This window comes from Halictus rubicundus, chromosome 10, assembly GCF_050948215.1.
Source record: "Halictus rubicundus isolate RS-2024b chromosome 10, iyHalRubi1_principal, whole genome shotgun sequence".
Lineage (NCBI taxonomy): Eukaryota > Metazoa > Arthropoda > Insecta > Hymenoptera > Halictidae > Halictus > Halictus rubicundus.
The window spans coordinates 8,892,375-8,908,842 of record NC_135158.1 but is presented as its reverse complement, the minus strand read 5'-3'; the positions used below and the strand labels follow the sequence as shown (position 1 = coordinate 8,908,842).

At 36.7% G+C, this 16,468-nt stretch overlaps 6 protein-coding genes across 11 annotated transcripts; 3 read left to right on the top strand and 3 right to left on the bottom strand.

Annotated features, from left to right (window-relative positions):
• The first annotated feature begins 25 nt into the window (after window positions 1–25).
• Window positions 26–2,333, top strand: Hlc (putative ATP-dependent RNA helicase DDX56). Its single transcript, XM_076794403.1, has 6 exons — window positions 26–299; window positions 383–826; window positions 894–1,153; window positions 1,230–1,422; window positions 1,490–1,794; window positions 1,961–2,333. The coding sequence occupies exons 1-6, from the start codon at window positions 210–212 to the stop codon at window positions 2,313–2,315; spliced, it is 1,647 nt and encodes a 548-aa protein (XP_076650518.1). The 5' UTR covers window positions 26–209; the 3' UTR covers window positions 2,316–2,333.
• A 9-nt stretch (window positions 2,334–2,342) lies between these two features.
• Window positions 2,343–3,435, bottom strand: LOC143357799 (protein PBDC1). The gene is made up of 4 exons (XM_076794423.1): window positions 3,295–3,435; window positions 3,067–3,132; window positions 2,933–2,992; window positions 2,343–2,870 (listed from the first exon to the last, which is right to left on the bottom strand). The coding sequence occupies exons 1-4, from the start codon at window positions 3,313–3,315 to the stop codon at window positions 2,511–2,513; spliced, it is 507 nt and encodes a 168-aa protein (XP_076650538.1). The 5' UTR covers window positions 3,316–3,435; the 3' UTR covers window positions 2,343–2,510.
• Window positions 3,436–3,550: 115 nt separating this feature from the next.
• Window positions 3,551–5,341, top strand: Eif2bbeta (eukaryotic translation initiation factor 2B subunit beta). Its single transcript, XM_076794412.1, has 6 exons — window positions 3,551–3,692; window positions 3,755–3,841; window positions 4,166–4,447; window positions 4,509–4,665; window positions 4,741–5,135; window positions 5,209–5,341. The coding sequence occupies exons 1-6, from the start codon at window positions 3,625–3,627 to the stop codon at window positions 5,279–5,281; spliced, it is 1,062 nt and encodes a 353-aa protein (XP_076650527.1). The 5' UTR covers window positions 3,551–3,624; the 3' UTR covers window positions 5,282–5,341.
• Window positions 5,342–5,390: 49 nt separating this feature from the next.
• Amrt (TM2 domain-containing protein 2 amaretto) lies at window positions 5,391–6,409 on the bottom strand. The gene is made up of 3 exons (XM_076794422.1): window positions 6,099–6,409; window positions 5,927–6,014; window positions 5,391–5,855 (listed from the first exon to the last, which is right to left on the bottom strand). Exons 1-3 carry the CDS (start codon window positions 6,239–6,241, stop codon window positions 5,526–5,528), a joined length of 561 nt encoding a protein of 186 aa, XP_076650537.1. The 5' UTR covers window positions 6,242–6,409; the 3' UTR covers window positions 5,391–5,525.
• A 711-nt stretch (window positions 6,410–7,120) lies between these two features.
• On the top strand, window positions 7,121–15,331 carry LOC143357783 (mothers against decapentaplegic homolog 4-like). Of its 6 annotated transcripts, none has more exons than XM_076794393.1 (11): window positions 7,121–7,342; window positions 7,437–7,585; window positions 7,656–7,935; window positions 8,124–8,381; window positions 9,033–9,173; window positions 9,506–9,664; window positions 9,733–9,906; window positions 9,999–10,253; window positions 10,330–10,611; window positions 10,781–10,911; window positions 10,990–15,331. In XM_076794393.1, exons 1-11 carry the CDS (start codon window positions 7,276–7,278, stop codon window positions 11,068–11,070), a joined length of 1,977 nt encoding a protein of 658 aa, XP_076650508.1. In that variant the 5' UTR covers window positions 7,121–7,275; the 3' UTR covers window positions 11,071–15,331. The 6 variants fall into 6 exon arrangements, with proteins under 6 accessions (XP_076650508.1, XP_076650510.1, XP_076650509.1 ...); XM_076794392.1 differs by having other exon boundaries at window positions 7,122–7,342; window positions 8,139–8,381; window positions 9,476–9,664; XM_076794391.1 differs by having other exon boundaries at window positions 7,122–7,342; window positions 9,476–9,664.
• On the bottom strand, window positions 14,633–16,417 carry LOC143357633 (small ribosomal subunit protein mS26-like). Its single transcript, XM_076794154.1, has 3 exons — window positions 16,001–16,417; window positions 15,914–15,921; window positions 14,633–15,820 (listed from the first exon to the last, which is right to left on the bottom strand). The coding sequence occupies exons 1-3, from the start codon at window positions 16,100–16,102 to the stop codon at window positions 15,445–15,447; spliced, it is 486 nt and encodes a 161-aa protein (XP_076650269.1). The 5' UTR covers window positions 16,103–16,417; the 3' UTR covers window positions 14,633–15,444.
• Window positions 16,418–16,468: the final 51 nt, after the last annotated feature.

Below are 16,468 nucleotides of genomic sequence, written 5' to 3'. Positions count from 1 at the left end.
ATAGAAATTACATTTGATATAAAATAACACCGATGCTAAAGACTTCGATGAACAATTTAAAATATTCGATCGCCAATTTTAAAAACCATTTATTTATTTGATTTATACTGAAATTTTCTCAGTCGATATAATCGCACCAGAGTGGACAGAAGTAAACAACGTGCTCTCGGTGAACAAACTAACACGTGTTTATTAAGTTTCTAATTAACATGTCGTCGAACGAAATGGAAGTGGACGAAGAAAATGAGACGAAGCCGCTGAACTTCCATGAATTAGAATTGGACGATAGGATACTGAAAGTACAGATCTATAATTCTAAATTTAGAGGTTATTTTGTAAGGAATCATTTTTTATTATACTCCATTGTACATTTTTATTTTAGGCTGTCGCAAAATTAGGTTGGCTACAACCTACACTGATACAAGAAAAAGCGATACCGTTAATGTTAGAAGGAAAGGATATTTTGATCAGAGCACGTACAGGGTCTGGTAAAACAGCTGCATTTGCTATACCAATGATTCAAAAAATTTTAATGAACAAACGCACGCAGAAAAAACAAGAAATTAAAGGTCTCATCATAGCACCTAGTAAGGAACTGTGTAAACAGATACACGATGTAGTGATTAATTTAACTACAAAATGTAGTAGAGAAGTGACAGCCGTCGACGTTGGTCCACAAGTAGATTTGAGTGCTCAGAAATTATTACTCACAGAGAACCCTGATATTGTTATTGGTACTCCGAGCAGGGTACTGCAACACTTAAAAGCAAACAATATGAAATTGAAGCGTACTTTGGAGACATTAGTCATTGACGAAGCTGATTTGGTATGTGTTTTAAAACAACCACAAACTAATAACAAATTCAAACATAATAACAATCCCAATATTTCAGATATTTTCTTTTGGATATGAAGATGAAATAAAAAATTTATTGAATTACTTACCCACTGTGTATCAAGCAGCTTTGGCTTCTGCAACATTATCCGAAGATGTTATCACTCTCAAAAAAATGGTTCTTCATAATCCAGCAACTCTAAAACTAGAAGAGCCTCCATTAGCCCCATTATCTCAGTTATCACATTATAGTCTTGCTGCAGAGGAAAATGATAAAGCTGCTATTTTGTATGCTCTATTAAAGCTAAAGTTGATCAGGTAATGAAAGAAAAATTAATGCGTTTAAAATAATTACAGACGAATCAAATTTGATTTAACAAATGTTTCTTTACAGAGGGAAGACTATCATCTTTGTAAACACGGTGGATCGTTGTTATAAATTAAAATTATTCTTGGAACAGTTTGGTATACCTACCTGTGTCTTAAATTCGGAATTGCCAGCAGTTTCACGATGTAGGGCGGTTACTCAATTCAATACCGGAACGTACGATATTATAATCGCGTCAGATGAAAAATCGTTGGAAGAAGTAAATTTCATATTTTAATCATAGAATTGCATATTATGCAAATATATAATTTTTATTATTTTTGCAGCCTCATATAATAAAAGTCAAGAAGGGGAAACGGAAAAAAGACAAGGAATCTGGCGTAGCACGCGGCATAGATTTTCAGTTTGTCTCTAATGTGATCAATTTCGATTTTCCTTTGGATGTGAACTCTTACATTCATAGAGCTGGGCGCACTGCACGAGGAAATAATCAAGGAACTGCTTTGAGTTTTGTATCAATAAGAGAAAGGCCTCTTCTTGATCAGCTTGAAGAAGAATTAAAACATTGTTATAATCGGGACTCATTATTCAAAACATATCAGTTCAAGCTAGAGGAAGTGGAAGGTTTCAGGTATGTCAAATTTGTGTGAAATAACGCTGTTTTTTGATCGTGCCCTTTACAATTAAAAGCGGTGAAACTTCGAACTAGTTTTAGTCTAGTTAGCAGAGAAAATATTAAAAAATAAAACAGCATAAGCATAAGAAATAAAATTAATGAATAATTCCGTTATTTTTAGATACCGAGCAAAAGACGCTTGGAAAGCAGTAACGAGAATAGCTGTACGAGAAGCTCGTTTGAAAGAAATAAAACAGGAAGTTCTAAACTGTGAAAAATTGAAAAGCTACTTTGAGGATAACCCCCGAGATTTACAGTCTTTGAGACAAGATAAAGCGCTGCACACTGTAAAATTACAGTCACATTTAAAAGATGTGCCTGATTACATTGTTCCACCGAGTTTGAAAAGATTAATAGGCGTTGGTAAAAGAAGAAGATTCAACAGAGAAGCTGCTGCATCCAGGTCCACTGCCACACAATCGAAATACAAAGCGCGAGCATCGAATCCACTTATCAGTTTAAAAATCAAAAAATAAATGAATAATTTTATAACGACATAATACCCTTTTTTAAACTGGTTTATTCGTTTTCGTTCAATATAAATAACATTCTATTAAAACGTGTAACTTCATGGTTGCAAATTGTACAAAACTGTAGGTGAAAAATTACATACTATTCAAGTATTTGTTTTTTTTTAACATATAATATAGGAATATTGTAATTATTAAAATCTATGATTTTTCTGTAATCCGTTTAGGCTTGTATTTTTTCCTAATACCATCATTGTATCCTTCTCTGTTCCTGGCAAGCTCAATGGCATAGAATTGTATTCTAGTTGTGAGTATAGTGTTTGTTTCTAAGTAATCACTTTCGCAGTCTGCCCTCAACAATGTACCGAAACTGTAATCTTCCACAAGCCCTTTGAATTGTTCACAGAATGGTCTCCACCTTGCTTTTCCTTCCTCAGACTTTAATTCTTCCTCGTCTATTTTGTCCACTTTCAGATTAGGAAAGGTGTCCCGAAAGGTTTTGTATATTTGGTCGTCGTGAGGGGTAAGTTTCAACAGTTTAGGATCAACCGAACATAAAATCTAAAATATCATAACATTCATATCTTATACTTTTCCTCACTGAAATAAATAAATATATTTACATTGAAATAAACTTCAGCATGCTCCATTGCTTTCATCGCCCACATAGCTTCCACAGAGGGCTGAAAAAATAAGTATAATTAATTTACTTATAACGATCATTTTAGTCGTCTAATATTGTTTAAAAACAACTTACATCATTACCGAATTCCTCCGCGGGTCTGGACAATACACTAGAACCAGCGATTAATTGGTCCGCAGTCTTGAAATTAGATTATCAAATAATTATAAATTCCATCGTTAAAATAAAATTCCGAAGATTAAATATTTTAGGCATTATTTACAAGAGAAAGTACGGGGTAGGTTAAGGACCGTGTTTGACGAGAAAAAACGCTTGGAATGAGTACACATTTATTGTACTTACAACATCTCCGACGAACGCCATTTCTTTATTATCTAAACGCTACGGAAAAATGATCAAATATTTCCTAGATTATTTATAACGTTATTCTATGTATATTGATGATCGAGAATCGAAGATATAATGCACATGTCAAGCTAGCTGAAACACACGTGCAATGAGAGTGAATGAGAGTGAGCGAAGTGACACCACGAACAGAACGGAACCAATCATTGTTCCGGTTTAACAGCTGCTTCTATCGTGTACGATACCAATGATACTGTTAGAGTAATTTATTACAACTCTTCCGTATCGTTTTTGTAAGGAATATATTTAAGAACACCGTAAACGAAAATGGTTGGCACAAACGAGGAAGATATTCACAGTAGCGTACTTAAACTAATAGACGATATTCATTACGGGTGAGAATTCAAACACGTCTAACCTTATATGACACAAATTTTTCAAATATTTTGTATTTCAGTGACATCAAGGGCACATATAATATCGTGGTGGCAACTATGTCGGTTTTGAAAGAAATTATAAATAACTATGAATGGACAACTGCTAAGTATATATAAATTTCATTTTCCTTAAATATCCATGAAGTTTTGTATATTCCTATATAACATTTGAGAAGTGTCAGTGTTGATTATGAAAACGAAATGATCTTTACATCATTGATAATCATTGATTGGCAAAATTTATCTACTAGTACTTGGTATACCTTGTATACTAACTATTGGTATTACAGTTGAACCAGAGATTTCGCATTATGTAATTAAATATCACTGCACCTCATTTGTGTATCCCTAAGTTTATGCAATTTTTTTAAGCCGATGGATAATATGATTTAGTACACAATTATTTTAATTGTATGCTTGTATTTCGCAAGGTACCTTATGGATGTAATAAGACGCAATGGAAAATACTTAGTAGAAGCAATTCCTCTTGAATCCTGTATCGGGAACATGGTACGGAGGATATTGAAAATAATTCGAGAGGAATATACTTCAGAACTACAAAATAAAGTAGAGGAAACAGATCCACAGGAGTCTTTGCATAAAATTCTCACTGCAGAGGGTGACCAACATGTTGATTTCAATGTCTCTGTACCTTCTTTAAAGTCAGCTCTTTTAGAACACATTAATGAATTTGAAGTTGAATTGGAGACATGGTAAGCTATAATAGTTCAAATATAATCAACACTTTTTCTTAATACATCTTTTTCTTTTCAGTGCTGAGAATATTACATGCTTAGCTCCAGAACATATTCATTCGAATGAAATCATTATGACAATCGGTAGATCTAATTTAGTAGAAGAATTTTTCAAGAAGGCTGCTGCAACAAGAGCGTTTGAAGTTATAGTAGCCGAAGGTGGGCCAACTTTAGATGTGAGTATTATAATTTAGTTATAAGGTTTATTGATCAGCTACTAATAATGAAACTATAAAGAACTTTGTTTGTAGGGTCATGAAATGGCAGTTAATCTTGCAAAGGCCAAAATAAAAACCACTTTAATATCGGATGTAGCAATTTTCGCGATGATGTCACGTGTAAATAAAGTAATAATCGGTACACACACAGTTATGGCAAATGGAGGGCTCAGAGCAATTTCTGGCTCGCATACTTTTGCTCAGGCTGCAAAACATTACTCGGTCCCAGTAACGGTGTTATTACCACTTTATAAATTGTCCCCACTATATCTTTGTTCTCATGAACAGGATGGATTCAATAAACATGTTTCTCCAATGAAAGGTGTAATCAATGGTGCCAATGCGCAATTACTGGAGAGAGTTCACGTATACAATCCAGTATTTGATTATGTACCACCAGAGTTGGTTACATTATTTATTTCGAATACGTAAGACTGATCAATGTGTCAATTTTAATCTCTTATATAATGGTGTTCATTAATTATTGTGTTTTTATTTCAGGGGTGGAAATGCACCATCATATGTCTATAGATTGCTTAGCGAATTGTACCATCCGGATGACTACGAATTATAACATGTTCACATTTGTATATAACGTTCCGATCGTAAACAACGCACATTGTTTTAAAACAGAAGAATGTTTTTATATAAACTGGTACAATAGAAACGATCAACCCAAGAAATGTCTTTTAAGTAACAGAAGTCTATTTACACGATAACATATGTACAAGTAGATATAAATTTATTTTACAAAATGCATTTTAGTAACTACACGGATTTAAAAAGATTGGAAAACTATATAAAAACACCTGCTTTCTTTATGCATAAGGATTCCAATTGCTACCGTCCTCAGGTTGCAGAGAATCGGTTACTAGCAATATTACATCGAATATCCACCATACTCCTGCTCCACCGAATGTAAACAGTTTTCCTAGGCCAGTACCGTTTTGACCCAAATAGAATCTATCTACACCTAGGAAACCTAACAGTATACTATAAAGTAAAGTAGTAGCAAAATAATGGTCACTATATCTTATACAAGGAACTCCTTCCTGAAAGAATTTTCTTTGTCCGTGACATTCAATATCTGCTAATACTGTGCAGGGTACTTTTGTCTTTTCAACATCTTCATACCTGGAGCCTCCAAACTGTACAATTAACGAGCAGGAATTAATATTTAACAATATGTATATATATACAAGAAATTATTGATAACTACCTTCACACAACCGTATCCAAGTTCTTCTTTGGCCGTTTTGTTGCCTCTGTGATCGTACGGTTCCTCGCATTCTATGAACTCTTTTGGCCTGCGTGACGTTCAAAGTAGTGTTTCGATAAAGATAAACAAGTCTGACAGTCTGACACAAATCGTCGAGAACGCAACTACTTACAAAAATCTGCAAAGTACCAGTGGTCCCTCGGGTCTGTATTCTTGTGAGAAATCCGCAGTTTTGTTAGTTACCGTATTTTCCGAACACATTCTTAAATCACAGAGGAAACAGACGAAGACCAGGAGCAAATACTGTAACCTCATTTTGTTGAATTCGTCATTAGAGTGGCGAAAGATACCCTACGATGTGCCCAACACTGACACTGACACCGCTTGAAGATCTATACTACATCAACACGACTCGTGCACACCATACGGTAGACTCCAGTACTAATCCGTCTCTAACCACATTGGAAGCCGGATAAATTAAAACAAAATTAAAAATCTCTCACCACCTATAATTCAAAAGTACATCATCCAAAAGCGTGCAAGGCATCTATTAGAGCTTGTCTAGATCAGGCGACTTACGCGTGATTCGAAATGCGCGTTTGTGAGATACTAGTGGCCGGTATAGTGCGTCCGCATGCAGTCGCGCGGTGGATGTAACTGAAAAAGTGGGAACACCGAAACAACGGGCGTAAGCACTCTCATTTTCTCTCTGTTAATATCTGAATAATATTGTGAACTTCTAGCTCGAATGAATTATCAAATATGAAACGCCAAGTTATTAAGCTTTTAAACGCAGGGAAACAAAAAATAAAATCTAACAAATCATTCCTTAGTGCTTCCTACTTCTGAAGAAATATATGTAAAAATTTACAATATTATTAAACATTTACAATGAAGTTTGAATTTGAATTCGAGATGACAACGATATATCGATGTTTTCATCATCCATATTTGAAGATCGATATGTATGCAAAGCCATTGATGCTTATCTAATGAATTTTGATATTGTTGGTTAGTCTGGAGTAAGAAACATTTTTCAAGTTTTATCTTTTATCAATTTTATTTGATTTTAGCAATATTAATTTGTCGAGTGAAACGATTACAACTACATACGAATACCAACCTCGAAATTTCGTTACCGATAACTGTCGATAGTAAAAGTAAATCATCGATAGTGAGAACTATCGATAGTTCTCCACCACTATTTCAGATGTACGTACGCAACACACATGGCTCACGGATCGCAGCTAGATGGTAAATCATAATAAACTCGAACGTCGCGAAGCCAAGGATAAGAATAGTGTCTCAATCGAAGAATTGGAACGGTATTCGCCACGGCTTTCACAGAGATGGTTGGATTAGCGGGCGGGGGAGGTCATCTGTATCCCTCGCCCCCAATGCAGCCTAATCCAGAATGTAAGTTTTCATTACGAATGTCCGCGACAAATATATATTTACCTTGTGCACCATTGACACGCTGCTGTTACGTCTTGCAAATACCTCTATGCAGTGAGAGAAATGACCGGAATCGCTCCCAGTGCTCCAACCAGTGCGGATGCTTGCCTAAGCATAGTACATTCATTGATGTGTCATCGGCAAGGAGGAGAGAGCGAAGGATTCAGTAAAAGGGCCATAGAATCCTTAGTTAAAAAACTTAAAGTGAGTACTGTTCTTTGAATGTTCTTTTTGTTGTTGCGAAAGATTGTGCTAAATCAGTTACTCTGCTTAGGAAAAACGAGACGAGTTAGATAGCTTGATAACAGCTATCACCACCAATGGAGCGCATCCCAGTAAATGCGTTACCATACAGAGAACTCTGGACGGTAGGCTACAGGTTGCAGGACGCAAGGGTTTCCCACATGTTATTTATGCCCGGATCTGGAGGTGGCCGGATTTACATAAAAACGAATTGAAACACGTCAAATACTGCCAATTTGCTTTTGATTTGAAGTGTGATTCGGTATGCGTAAACCCGTATCACTATGAGAGGGTTGTGTCTCCCGGCATAGGTATGTACAAGAATTGTATTTCTAGTTTCTGTCTTTTTTAAAGAAATCACATGCTTCGATTCAGACTTCCTTTCGTTGTGTTGTTATCCTTGTGAAGCTTCTGTGAACTTATTTGTATAGCACCATAAGTGTTAATTTATTGTTGTGGCCTCGGTGTATGATGGAATGGGTTGGTTTCCCCCGCACAGACCCGTTCTTTACAGACCTGTCTGGGCTGACTCTGCAGTCGGGCGTGGGTGTAGGACCTGGTGGTAGATTGGTGAAGGATGAGTACTCTGTCGGCGGTGGAGGTACCGCGGCGGCTGGAGCAGTAGGATCCGCGATGGACGTCGATGGTGAAATGAATCAGACTATTCAGCACCATCCACCTGCTCAACCCACTTCGTCCAATAACACTCAACCGTCTCAGCAGACTTTTATACCTGGCCTAGCACCGCCTAATCCAAGTAAGCAAAGTACTATAATCTTCTGTTAACGATACTCGCTGTTCACTCTTGGTATTTTATACTTTAACATATTCTCACCGGCTCATTTCGTAGAACTTCACAAAGTTGCATTATGTATCAATCTAAAGACTTATATATCCATCATCCGGTACGAATGTGTTAATAATTGATTATTAGACTGCGGATTTTATGTATTTATAGCAGAAATGAGTAGGTGAAACACAAAACAGAAGAAATTAATTTTTCTGGAACTCCCCTTTCTTGTAGTTGATGGAAACAATTTTTATATTGCATAAAGATCCGCAGCCTATTTATTGTGCATCAAAGTAGCGTGTATCTCTAGTTCTCGGTAATTGCTCAGGGCTGTAGTTTCCTAATTTTTCTATGGCTAGAATATTTGGTTTGTAAATGTATTCCTGTATATGGAGTGCATTTGAGAACAAAGCATGTTTGTACGTTAATATACATCGATATATACAATAAAGATGTGTAAACCTTGTTATTGTAGATTAGAAGGTCATTTCATTTGTCTGTGGCGAATTTTTTTTGTTTTTCATTCACTATTGCTTCATCTAGTATTTACTTTGCGTTTGCTAGTTCTATTTCATTTTAGCTTTATTCTTTCTTTTCTCTTTTTGTTGTTTGGCACAGCTAGTGGTGAGGGTATGTTTGGCAGTAATGGGGGAGGGAATAATCCTGGTAACCCCCACAATAAATTGGACGACAATAATTTCCCCAGACAAACTTGGATTCCCACACCTCATCATTCTACGACGCGTAACATTCATCATCGTACGTATATGATAGAATGCTTTTTTATAAACTTACTACAATGCTCTGAAAAAATTAGGGGACACAAGGCAAGAAGCTAGGACTGCAATATGATAGTAGAAGATCTACTAATTGCTTCGAGCAGCGTACTTTCCGTCTATCGCTGATTAGTTTATTTTGCTTTGTGCTAGTCGAAACTCGTAAATAGTCTCTAGAATCATTTTCCGTAATGAATTTCAGAGACTCTGGAGAAAATGTTACGTATAATTGATATTTTCTGTTATGTTGCCTGTATTGTGTACGAGTTACATTTGATTTTGCAGCAGTAGTACATCCAATGAGTCACACCGTAGGTAGCCAACAGCAGTCGTTAAGTACACCTAGCGGAGGAAACAGTACGCAAATGCTCAGCCCTTCGCAAAGCCAGTCTACAGAAGCTTTCTATGGGACTAACACGCCGCCCCAAGACCTCAATCAACCTCCGACCGTGGACGCGTTAACAGCATCCTTAGGTATACGATATCCTGAAGTCGCTTTCAGTGCTCGTTTACATTTATCCTAAAATATGATATTTTAACAGGAGAAGGCCAGAACTCTTCTGTATCACCTGTACATATTCATCATCCAAATGGATTTCCAGTGGCCACGGCTGCTTATAACTCGGGAGCGCCACAGTGGACTGGAGCTAATACTCTCACGTATACTCAGAGCATGCAACCTCCAGATCACAGACACCTCCATCCCGCTTCTTACTGTAAGTGGACGACAAATATTAGGTCCAGGCTTGAAAACGGCTTTAATATCAGCTTCGGTTCTTAAAACATTGGGTCATCCTATGTTTATTAGGGGGTGGTCATGGAGGCGACGTGGGCGGTAACATCGGCGGTTTACTCTCCACGCAACCAGCACCCGAATACTGGTGTTCCGTTGGCTATTTCGAATTAGATACTCAAGTAGGCGAAACGTTTAAAGTAAGCAGTAGTTGTCCGACCGTCACAGTAGACGGATACGTCGATCCGAGCGGCGGTAATAGATTTTGTTTAGGAGCGTTGAGTAATGTACACAGAACGGAGCAGAGCGAGAAGGCACGTCTTCACATAGGTAAATTTTTAGTCATCCTTTCTTTTCTTTCTCGTTGTTGAAACGGTTGTGTCTCACACGATCCAAAATGTTTCAGGGAAAGGAGTCGTGCTGGATCTAAGGGGAGAAGGCGACGTTTGGTTAAGATGCCAAAGCGAACACAGCGTTTTTGTACAATCCTATTATTTAGACAGAGAGGCAGGCCGCGCGCCCGGCGACGCGGTACACAAAATTTATCCCTCCGCGTACATTAAAGTCTTCGACTTACGACAGTGTCACAAGCAAATGAGAGGACAAGCCGCCACTGCTCAAGCCGCTGCCGCGGCACAGGCTGCTGCCGTTGCGGGACACTTGACGCACGGTGCACCGATCACTAAAAGTCAGTATAACATACTTTCAATCGCCTAAAAGTATAATCACTGACATTCAATCCACATTGATAGCTTTGCTCCAAGAACCATATGCTCATCCATGACTAGACAGCGGATCTTTTTGCAAAATAAAAAGGTCTTTTTAAATTACACCTATTCATTTTTGTCATAACGCAGGTCTCAGTGCAGCAGCTGGAATAGGCGTAGATGATCTCCGACGACTCTGCATTTTGCGTTTAAGTTTCGTGAAGGGTTGGGGCCCTGATTATCCCCGGCAAAGTATAAAGGAAACTCCCTGCTGGATAGAGGTACGTTTTATTTATCTTTTCATTATTTTGTGACTGAAATTTAAGAGAAAAAGATACGATCGTGTTTCTGTGGTACAGGTACATTTGCACAGAGCTCTTCAGTTACTAGACGAAGTTTTACACACTATGCCAATAGATGGTCCTCGGGGAATTGAATAATTTAATTTATCTTTGAAATAATACATGTGATACAAAACAAAAGACATCACATTGCTGCAGACTCTGCATCAAGTGTGCAAAATGTATAAAAGCGCGAGTATATACACGCAGCAACATGCGATGTATCTTCGCGAGGAAACCAGGAGTTGATTAAGAAACGGGAACAGTACGAGGCTCGATCCGGGACGAGAATGATCGCTGCTGTCGCATTGGAACGTTCGTCGAGATTTTTTATATATTTTACACACATGATTATATCGCGTACGATGAAAATGTGTGCCACGGCCTTGCATTACCGTCAACGTACAAACGTTATGCAAAGGAAATATTATTTTTCTTTATGAGAAGTTATATTTTAAGAAGATGGGCGAGAGTGCACCTACGTGAGGAAACAACGGTAGGATGAAAGACTTCTATTTTAATAGGCAGTCGCGATGTCCGATTTAAGAAAGAAAAGAAAGAATAAATACATTTCCCACGGCGTGGCCCGGTGAGCTCGGCAAAGTGCGTGAGTAAAACGTGATACTTTCGGAAACGTTAATAGTCATAATCTCGTTTTTTGAGATTAGCTTTGTAAGATAGCTTAACTGACACACATCCTACTTAAAAGAAAGAAAAAAACGAGGGAAAAAAAGAAAGAAGGAAATATTACAAATTTTAAGCTCAATGTCTATGGTAGGATATAAACGAACAAAAAATGGATAAAAGAAAAAAATGGATTGTATAAGTGTGCACAGTAGGAAGGTTTTCTGAAGAAACGCAATACGTCTCAAAATACTGTCGGATCACAGCTCTAGTACATAGGAGTATTATAAATAAATAACGCTGTTCTATAAATTTCTAGTATCGAGGATGAAGGGGGGAAGTATTGATAGAGTATACAGTACAGCAGAGAACTCAACATAGGTTTATCGCATAGAAAAATATTTGAATGGGAGCAACAACACTGAGAAAAGTATATAGTTGTATTAGAAAGTCATATTTTTATCACGCCCTGTTGGTTGTGCTGACAGTAGTTTGGCACTGTGCTCATTGGAAGAACCTTCTGTATTGTTGTGTCTGTTTTTTTATAATTTACAACCAAAAATATCACTACACGAATACCTGCAATGTTTGTTTCATTGAGAACGCTGTTTTTCATATCTTTTCTTTTTTACCATTTACGTTCCCTCGAAGGACATGAATTAATTCTATAGTTAGTATTATTATAATTGTTATTAGCGTGGTTATTGGAGACGAGGCCGTTCTGCGAACGTTCGAAACATGATACGATCTTGTATATTCGAGGAAAGGAAGAAATCGATAAAAAGAACTGATCATCTTTTCTTAGCGGGTTTTAGAATCTATTCAGTTGTCTCCTCTCTAATCGACCACCGATGTTACTACGATTATTATGTAGTACTTGTTGAATAGTTATACTTACTGTTTACCAACCATTTTATTATTCTATATTTGTACAAAATATTCTTATATATATGCTATATTTGATAATATTATCATACAGAGAAAAAAAAACGTTGACCAAATTTTATACCTATCCGTATATATATGTATACATACATATATGTGCGCTTATGTATATGTACGCAACAGACGTTATATTGTCTTCATTTGTTCTAGGCAAAGAGAAGAGAGAGTTTACTGCTTGTTTTTAAAGAAAAAGAAAGAAACTAATCGATGCACAGTTATGGGTACTCGAGAAATTCTTGCTTTTTTTTTTGTTGTAATTGAGTAGAGATTTTAGCTGTTTGTGTTCATGTTGTTCTTATATTCCTTTATGATTACACTTGGTCAAGACGAGTTTTCATGGACCCGATATCTGTACATATATCGTTGCAAGGAATAATGAATGCCTTCGAGCATCGAAATCACACAAGCGAAAGGGTGGAGTTACTCTTGGATTCAGCGGAGTCGATTCGGTTATCGTGAACTGCTTTGTTCTTCTAATTGATTGTAAAGTTATGGATCACCTTGCATGGCGAGAATGTGGTCGAGAAAGAAGCAATCTATCAGCACCATTATTTAAAAAAGAAAAAGACAAACGATCTGAGGGATGAGAATAGTACAGAATAAAGAAGAGACAAAATACATACAGTATGTATGGTAAAAAGTAACAGGAGGGATACGATGAAGCATTTGTTGACGAATGACAAAATGTGAAGAGTAATGTTATCGACTAAATTAATTTTTACAACGCCTGTAATTTAATAGTAAAAAAAAAACACAAATACAAATGGAACGCTATTTCCATCACGTTTCTGTCCATACCAAACGAGGAAGGATACAGAGTTCAAATAATGATAATGACAACAAATAAAAAAAAAATGAAAAAACGACGAAGAAGAAGGGAAAAAATCGCGTTTAAGCATACTTACCGCCAAGTTCGCTTTAGAAACATATGTGCCATCGTTTTCATACATACCGTGTACGCAAAATAACGAACAGGTGTAAGATTTTTTATAAATCCTATTTTTTTACCAAGCTCATGAGTCGCGGATGCCACACACGTTTTAACTGTGGTGCTTCGGAACGTCCTAGACCCCCCATAGATTTTATGGAATCCAGAGAGAGTGAGAGAGAGAGAGAGAGCGTGAAAGAGAGAAAGAACTTTGTATATCTACAATTTAAGCTGAATTAAGTGTATGCGAGAACGTGGTGTGCATTGCAAAAAGCTGATATGCGTTCAGAAACCAATTGTAGCATTTACGAATAGATTTCATCCAACCCTCAACCACCTCATTCCACAACACTTCGTACACATAACACACATAGGTATGAGATAAGAAGAGAAATTGGTATACACAAAGTATAGTAGAAGGCTCATTTTATAGTGGAAATTATTTTGCAGAACGTGTTCATACGATATTTTATCGACGCCTCCGAACTATAGTTTTGTACATAACATATAATTAGTACCGGTATCAAAGTGCAATAGCCCTGTCTCATGTCAAAGATACCATAGCTGATAGTTGTAAACAAATAAAAAGATGAAACGCCTATGTAACTTACATTAAACGATTGAGAGAAAAAGAAAGGATGATAACGGTAATTTAAATAAGGGATAAACTATACTCGAATTATTATAGCTTTTTTTCACTTTTACCAGGGTAGTGTATGCGTTGTATCTTGCTATTTAAGGATTCTACTGATTTGCTTAATAATGTCACGATGGATGACGAAGCCCAATGCTTCAAGATTCTTCTTTCTGTATAGTATTGTCAAGCCAAGTTTGCTTTGTGACATGGTCCGAAACCGGTTCGTTCAACTCCCATTGATTCCATTCTACGACTCGTTTAATTTATATAGCAATTTTTTTTTCTTGAACCCGTAGACGTAATGATGTATTTTAATGTGAGGCTTCGTCGATAATTACAGATCTTGAGACTCAAAGACTTGTTCTTTTAGGAACATTATACACAAGCACGTACAATAAATATCAGAATAGAATTATACATTTACCATTGCTATTCGTATGGAGTAATGAATTGTCTTGTAAAATAATATATTAAATACGTTTTTTACTCGAGGCTTCGCAGCCGTGACTTAATCGCGAATATTATTGTTTTTCACACGTGTCTATTCGCGTTTCGTTTTGATGAAATAGTTGGGAATTCATTGTGAAGTCATTAATCTATTATTCTGTTTTTCAACAAATTGTGTGTGTTTAAACCAAAGATATTCTGATGGTACGATTACACATCATGATGCGTTACGAATATGTATGAAATGTAAAAGTAATTATTCTTAACAAACATGTCGCAATAGATAATGCAAGTAGAATCGCATACAAACATTTTTTGAAAAACCACGCGTTCGAATACAATCTCATTTAAATTCCGGAGATCGCTACAAAAAAAGAAAGAAAGAAGAAAAAGGAAGATAAAATGATAAGCATATAACAAATTACAAATTAGTGTATGTGATTATCGTCGAGAAGTGGAGATTATACAATGATTTCTACTCGCAATTGATATTTGCGCACGTTTGTGACAAAACCTGTACGACGATAATGCATTATTAGATTGTTGAGAAATGAAATTTGCCTAGGTATGTGCTGGATAGAATTTGTGACAACATAGTGCGGCAGCAGGCTGCGCAATTAGGGTAGTTGATACAACGCCTGTGTACCATAATTATGTACAGCACATATGCTAAGAGAACTTGAATGGATGTGTTTCCAAATCCTTTTGTTATTGTATATTATTAATACATTACATTATTATATATGGCCATTTTCAATAAACATATTCTGCGAATTAGACGAATTGACCGAATTAAACTTGATGATGAGAAGCAAATGTACAAATGTAATTGCAGTACTTTTGTGTTTATTAAAAAGAAACTACTTATGATATAAACGATTTACTCTAAGATTTATACAGTATTCTTGGATTTCTTTTTTCTCACCGGTATTTCTTCGCTATGTTCTACATAGTAATTGCCTTTGAGATCAATAGCTGCATTATAATGTACAATATTGTCCAATGCTTTTGCGATAGCCTGGCCTATATTATCGGGAGTAATAAACATAGGAACTTCTTCCATCGCTTTTCTAATTTCTACGTCTATTTCACGCTGGATCTTCAAGTTCCTCTGTGCTTTCACTTCTAAATAAATCATAATCTCCTCTGTACGTCTACAACTTGCTGCCATCAATCTGTCCTCTCTCTCAGCAGCCACCTGTTCGTTCCATTCTTTGTTTAAATGATAACGAACCAAGAAATCTTCGTCTGTATATCTCCTCTTGGATCTTCGTTACGAAAAAGCTCCTAGAACCGGAACGTGTGGCAATTAAATAACGCAATATTATCGTACGGGCATCGAATGAATGTCTATAATATACCTTAACGACTTCATCATTGTTTCATAAATAGTTGTTATGCAGAGGTTTTAGTTCTCCATGTTCGTTTTCAGATATTTGCGACTTCTATGGTACCTTGAACATTTTCAATTTGTCTGTAGGCAACCAAATCGGTTTCTTCTTCCAACGTACGCATTGCATAGTTGTTGCTTTTGACATTAAATGGATCATAACCAGCAAATTTTCTAATTGTCAATGCGCTGGCATCCATTCCACAGTTGGTTACTCTGCACAGAGAGGAAATGAGAGTGCTCACGCTCAGGGTTTTAGTGTCCCCACTTTTCTGCATCATCTTTTTAGCCTGGAACAGAACCTGCATCAACTTTTTAGCCTGGAACAGAACCTGCATCAACTTTTTAGCCTGGACCAGAACCTGCATCATCTTTTTAGCCTGTATTAGACCTGCATCATCTTTTAGGCTGGATCAGAGCCTACATAGAAAAGCCTCTTTTAACATAGAAGTAGCATCCACTCTGGCATTATTAGGAATCCGCTGCTAATGATGCAGGTAAGATGATGCATGTTCTGGTCTAGGCT

Bases quoted from the DNA above. Each gene is read 5' to 3' on its own strand.
- LOC143357799 (XM_076794423.1), bottom strand. From the start codon at position 3,315: ATGGCGTTCGTCGGAGATGTT. The intron at 3,133-3,294 runs GTAAGTACAATA...TCTAATTTCAAG, and splicing joins TGGCGTTCGTCGGAGATGTT to ACTGCGGACCAATTAATCGC. The intron at 2,871-2,932 runs GTAAATATATTT...ATGATATTTTAG, and splicing joins ATGCTGAAGTTTATTTCAAT to ATTTTATGTTCGGTTGATCC.
- Amrt (XM_076794422.1), bottom strand. From the start codon at position 6,241: ATGAGGTTACAGTATTTGCTCCTGGTCTTCGTCTGTTTCCTCTGTGAT. The intron at 6,015-6,098 runs GTAAGTAGTTGC...AACGTCACGCAG, and splicing joins CTGGTACTTTGCAGATTTTT to GCCAAAAGAGTTCATAGAAT. The intron at 5,856-5,926 runs GTAGTTATCAAT...TTAATTGTACAG, and splicing joins TTGGATACGGTTGTGTGAAG to TTTGGAGGCTCCAGGTATGA.
- LOC143357783 (XM_076794391.1), top strand. From the start codon at position 7,276: ATGGTTGGATTAGCGGGCGGGGGAGGTCATCTGTATCCCTCGCCCCCA. The intron at 7,343-7,436 runs GTAAGTTTTCAT...ACCTCTATGCAG, and splicing joins AATGCAGCCTAATCCAGAAT to TGAGAGAAATGACCGGAATC. The intron at 9,665-9,732 runs GTATACGATATC...ATATTTTAACAG, and splicing joins CGCGTTAACAGCATCCTTAG to GAGAAGGCCAGAACTCTTCT.
- Eif2bbeta (XM_076794412.1), top strand. From the start codon at position 3,625: ATGGTTGGCACAAACGAGGAAGATATTCACAGTAGCGTACTTAAACTA. The intron at 3,693-3,754 runs GTGAGAATTCAA...TTTGTATTTCAG, and splicing joins ATAGACGATATTCATTACGG to TGACATCAAGGGCACATATA. The intron at 4,448-4,508 runs GTAAGCTATAAT...TTTTCTTTTCAG, and splicing joins GAAGTTGAATTGGAGACATG to TGCTGAGAATATTACATGCT.
- Hlc (XM_076794403.1), top strand. From the start codon at position 210: ATGTCGTCGAACGAAATGGAAGTGGACGAAGAAAATGAGACGAAGCCG. The intron at 300-382 runs GTACAGATCTAT...TTTTTATTTTAG, and splicing joins TGGACGATAGGATACTGAAA to GCTGTCGCAAAATTAGGTTG. The intron at 827-893 runs GTATGTGTTTTA...CCAATATTTCAG, and splicing joins TCATTGACGAAGCTGATTTG to ATATTTTCTTTTGGATATGA.
- LOC143357633 (XM_076794154.1), bottom strand. From the start codon at position 16,102: ATGATCCATTTAATGTCAAAAGCAACAACTATGCAATGCGTACGTTGG.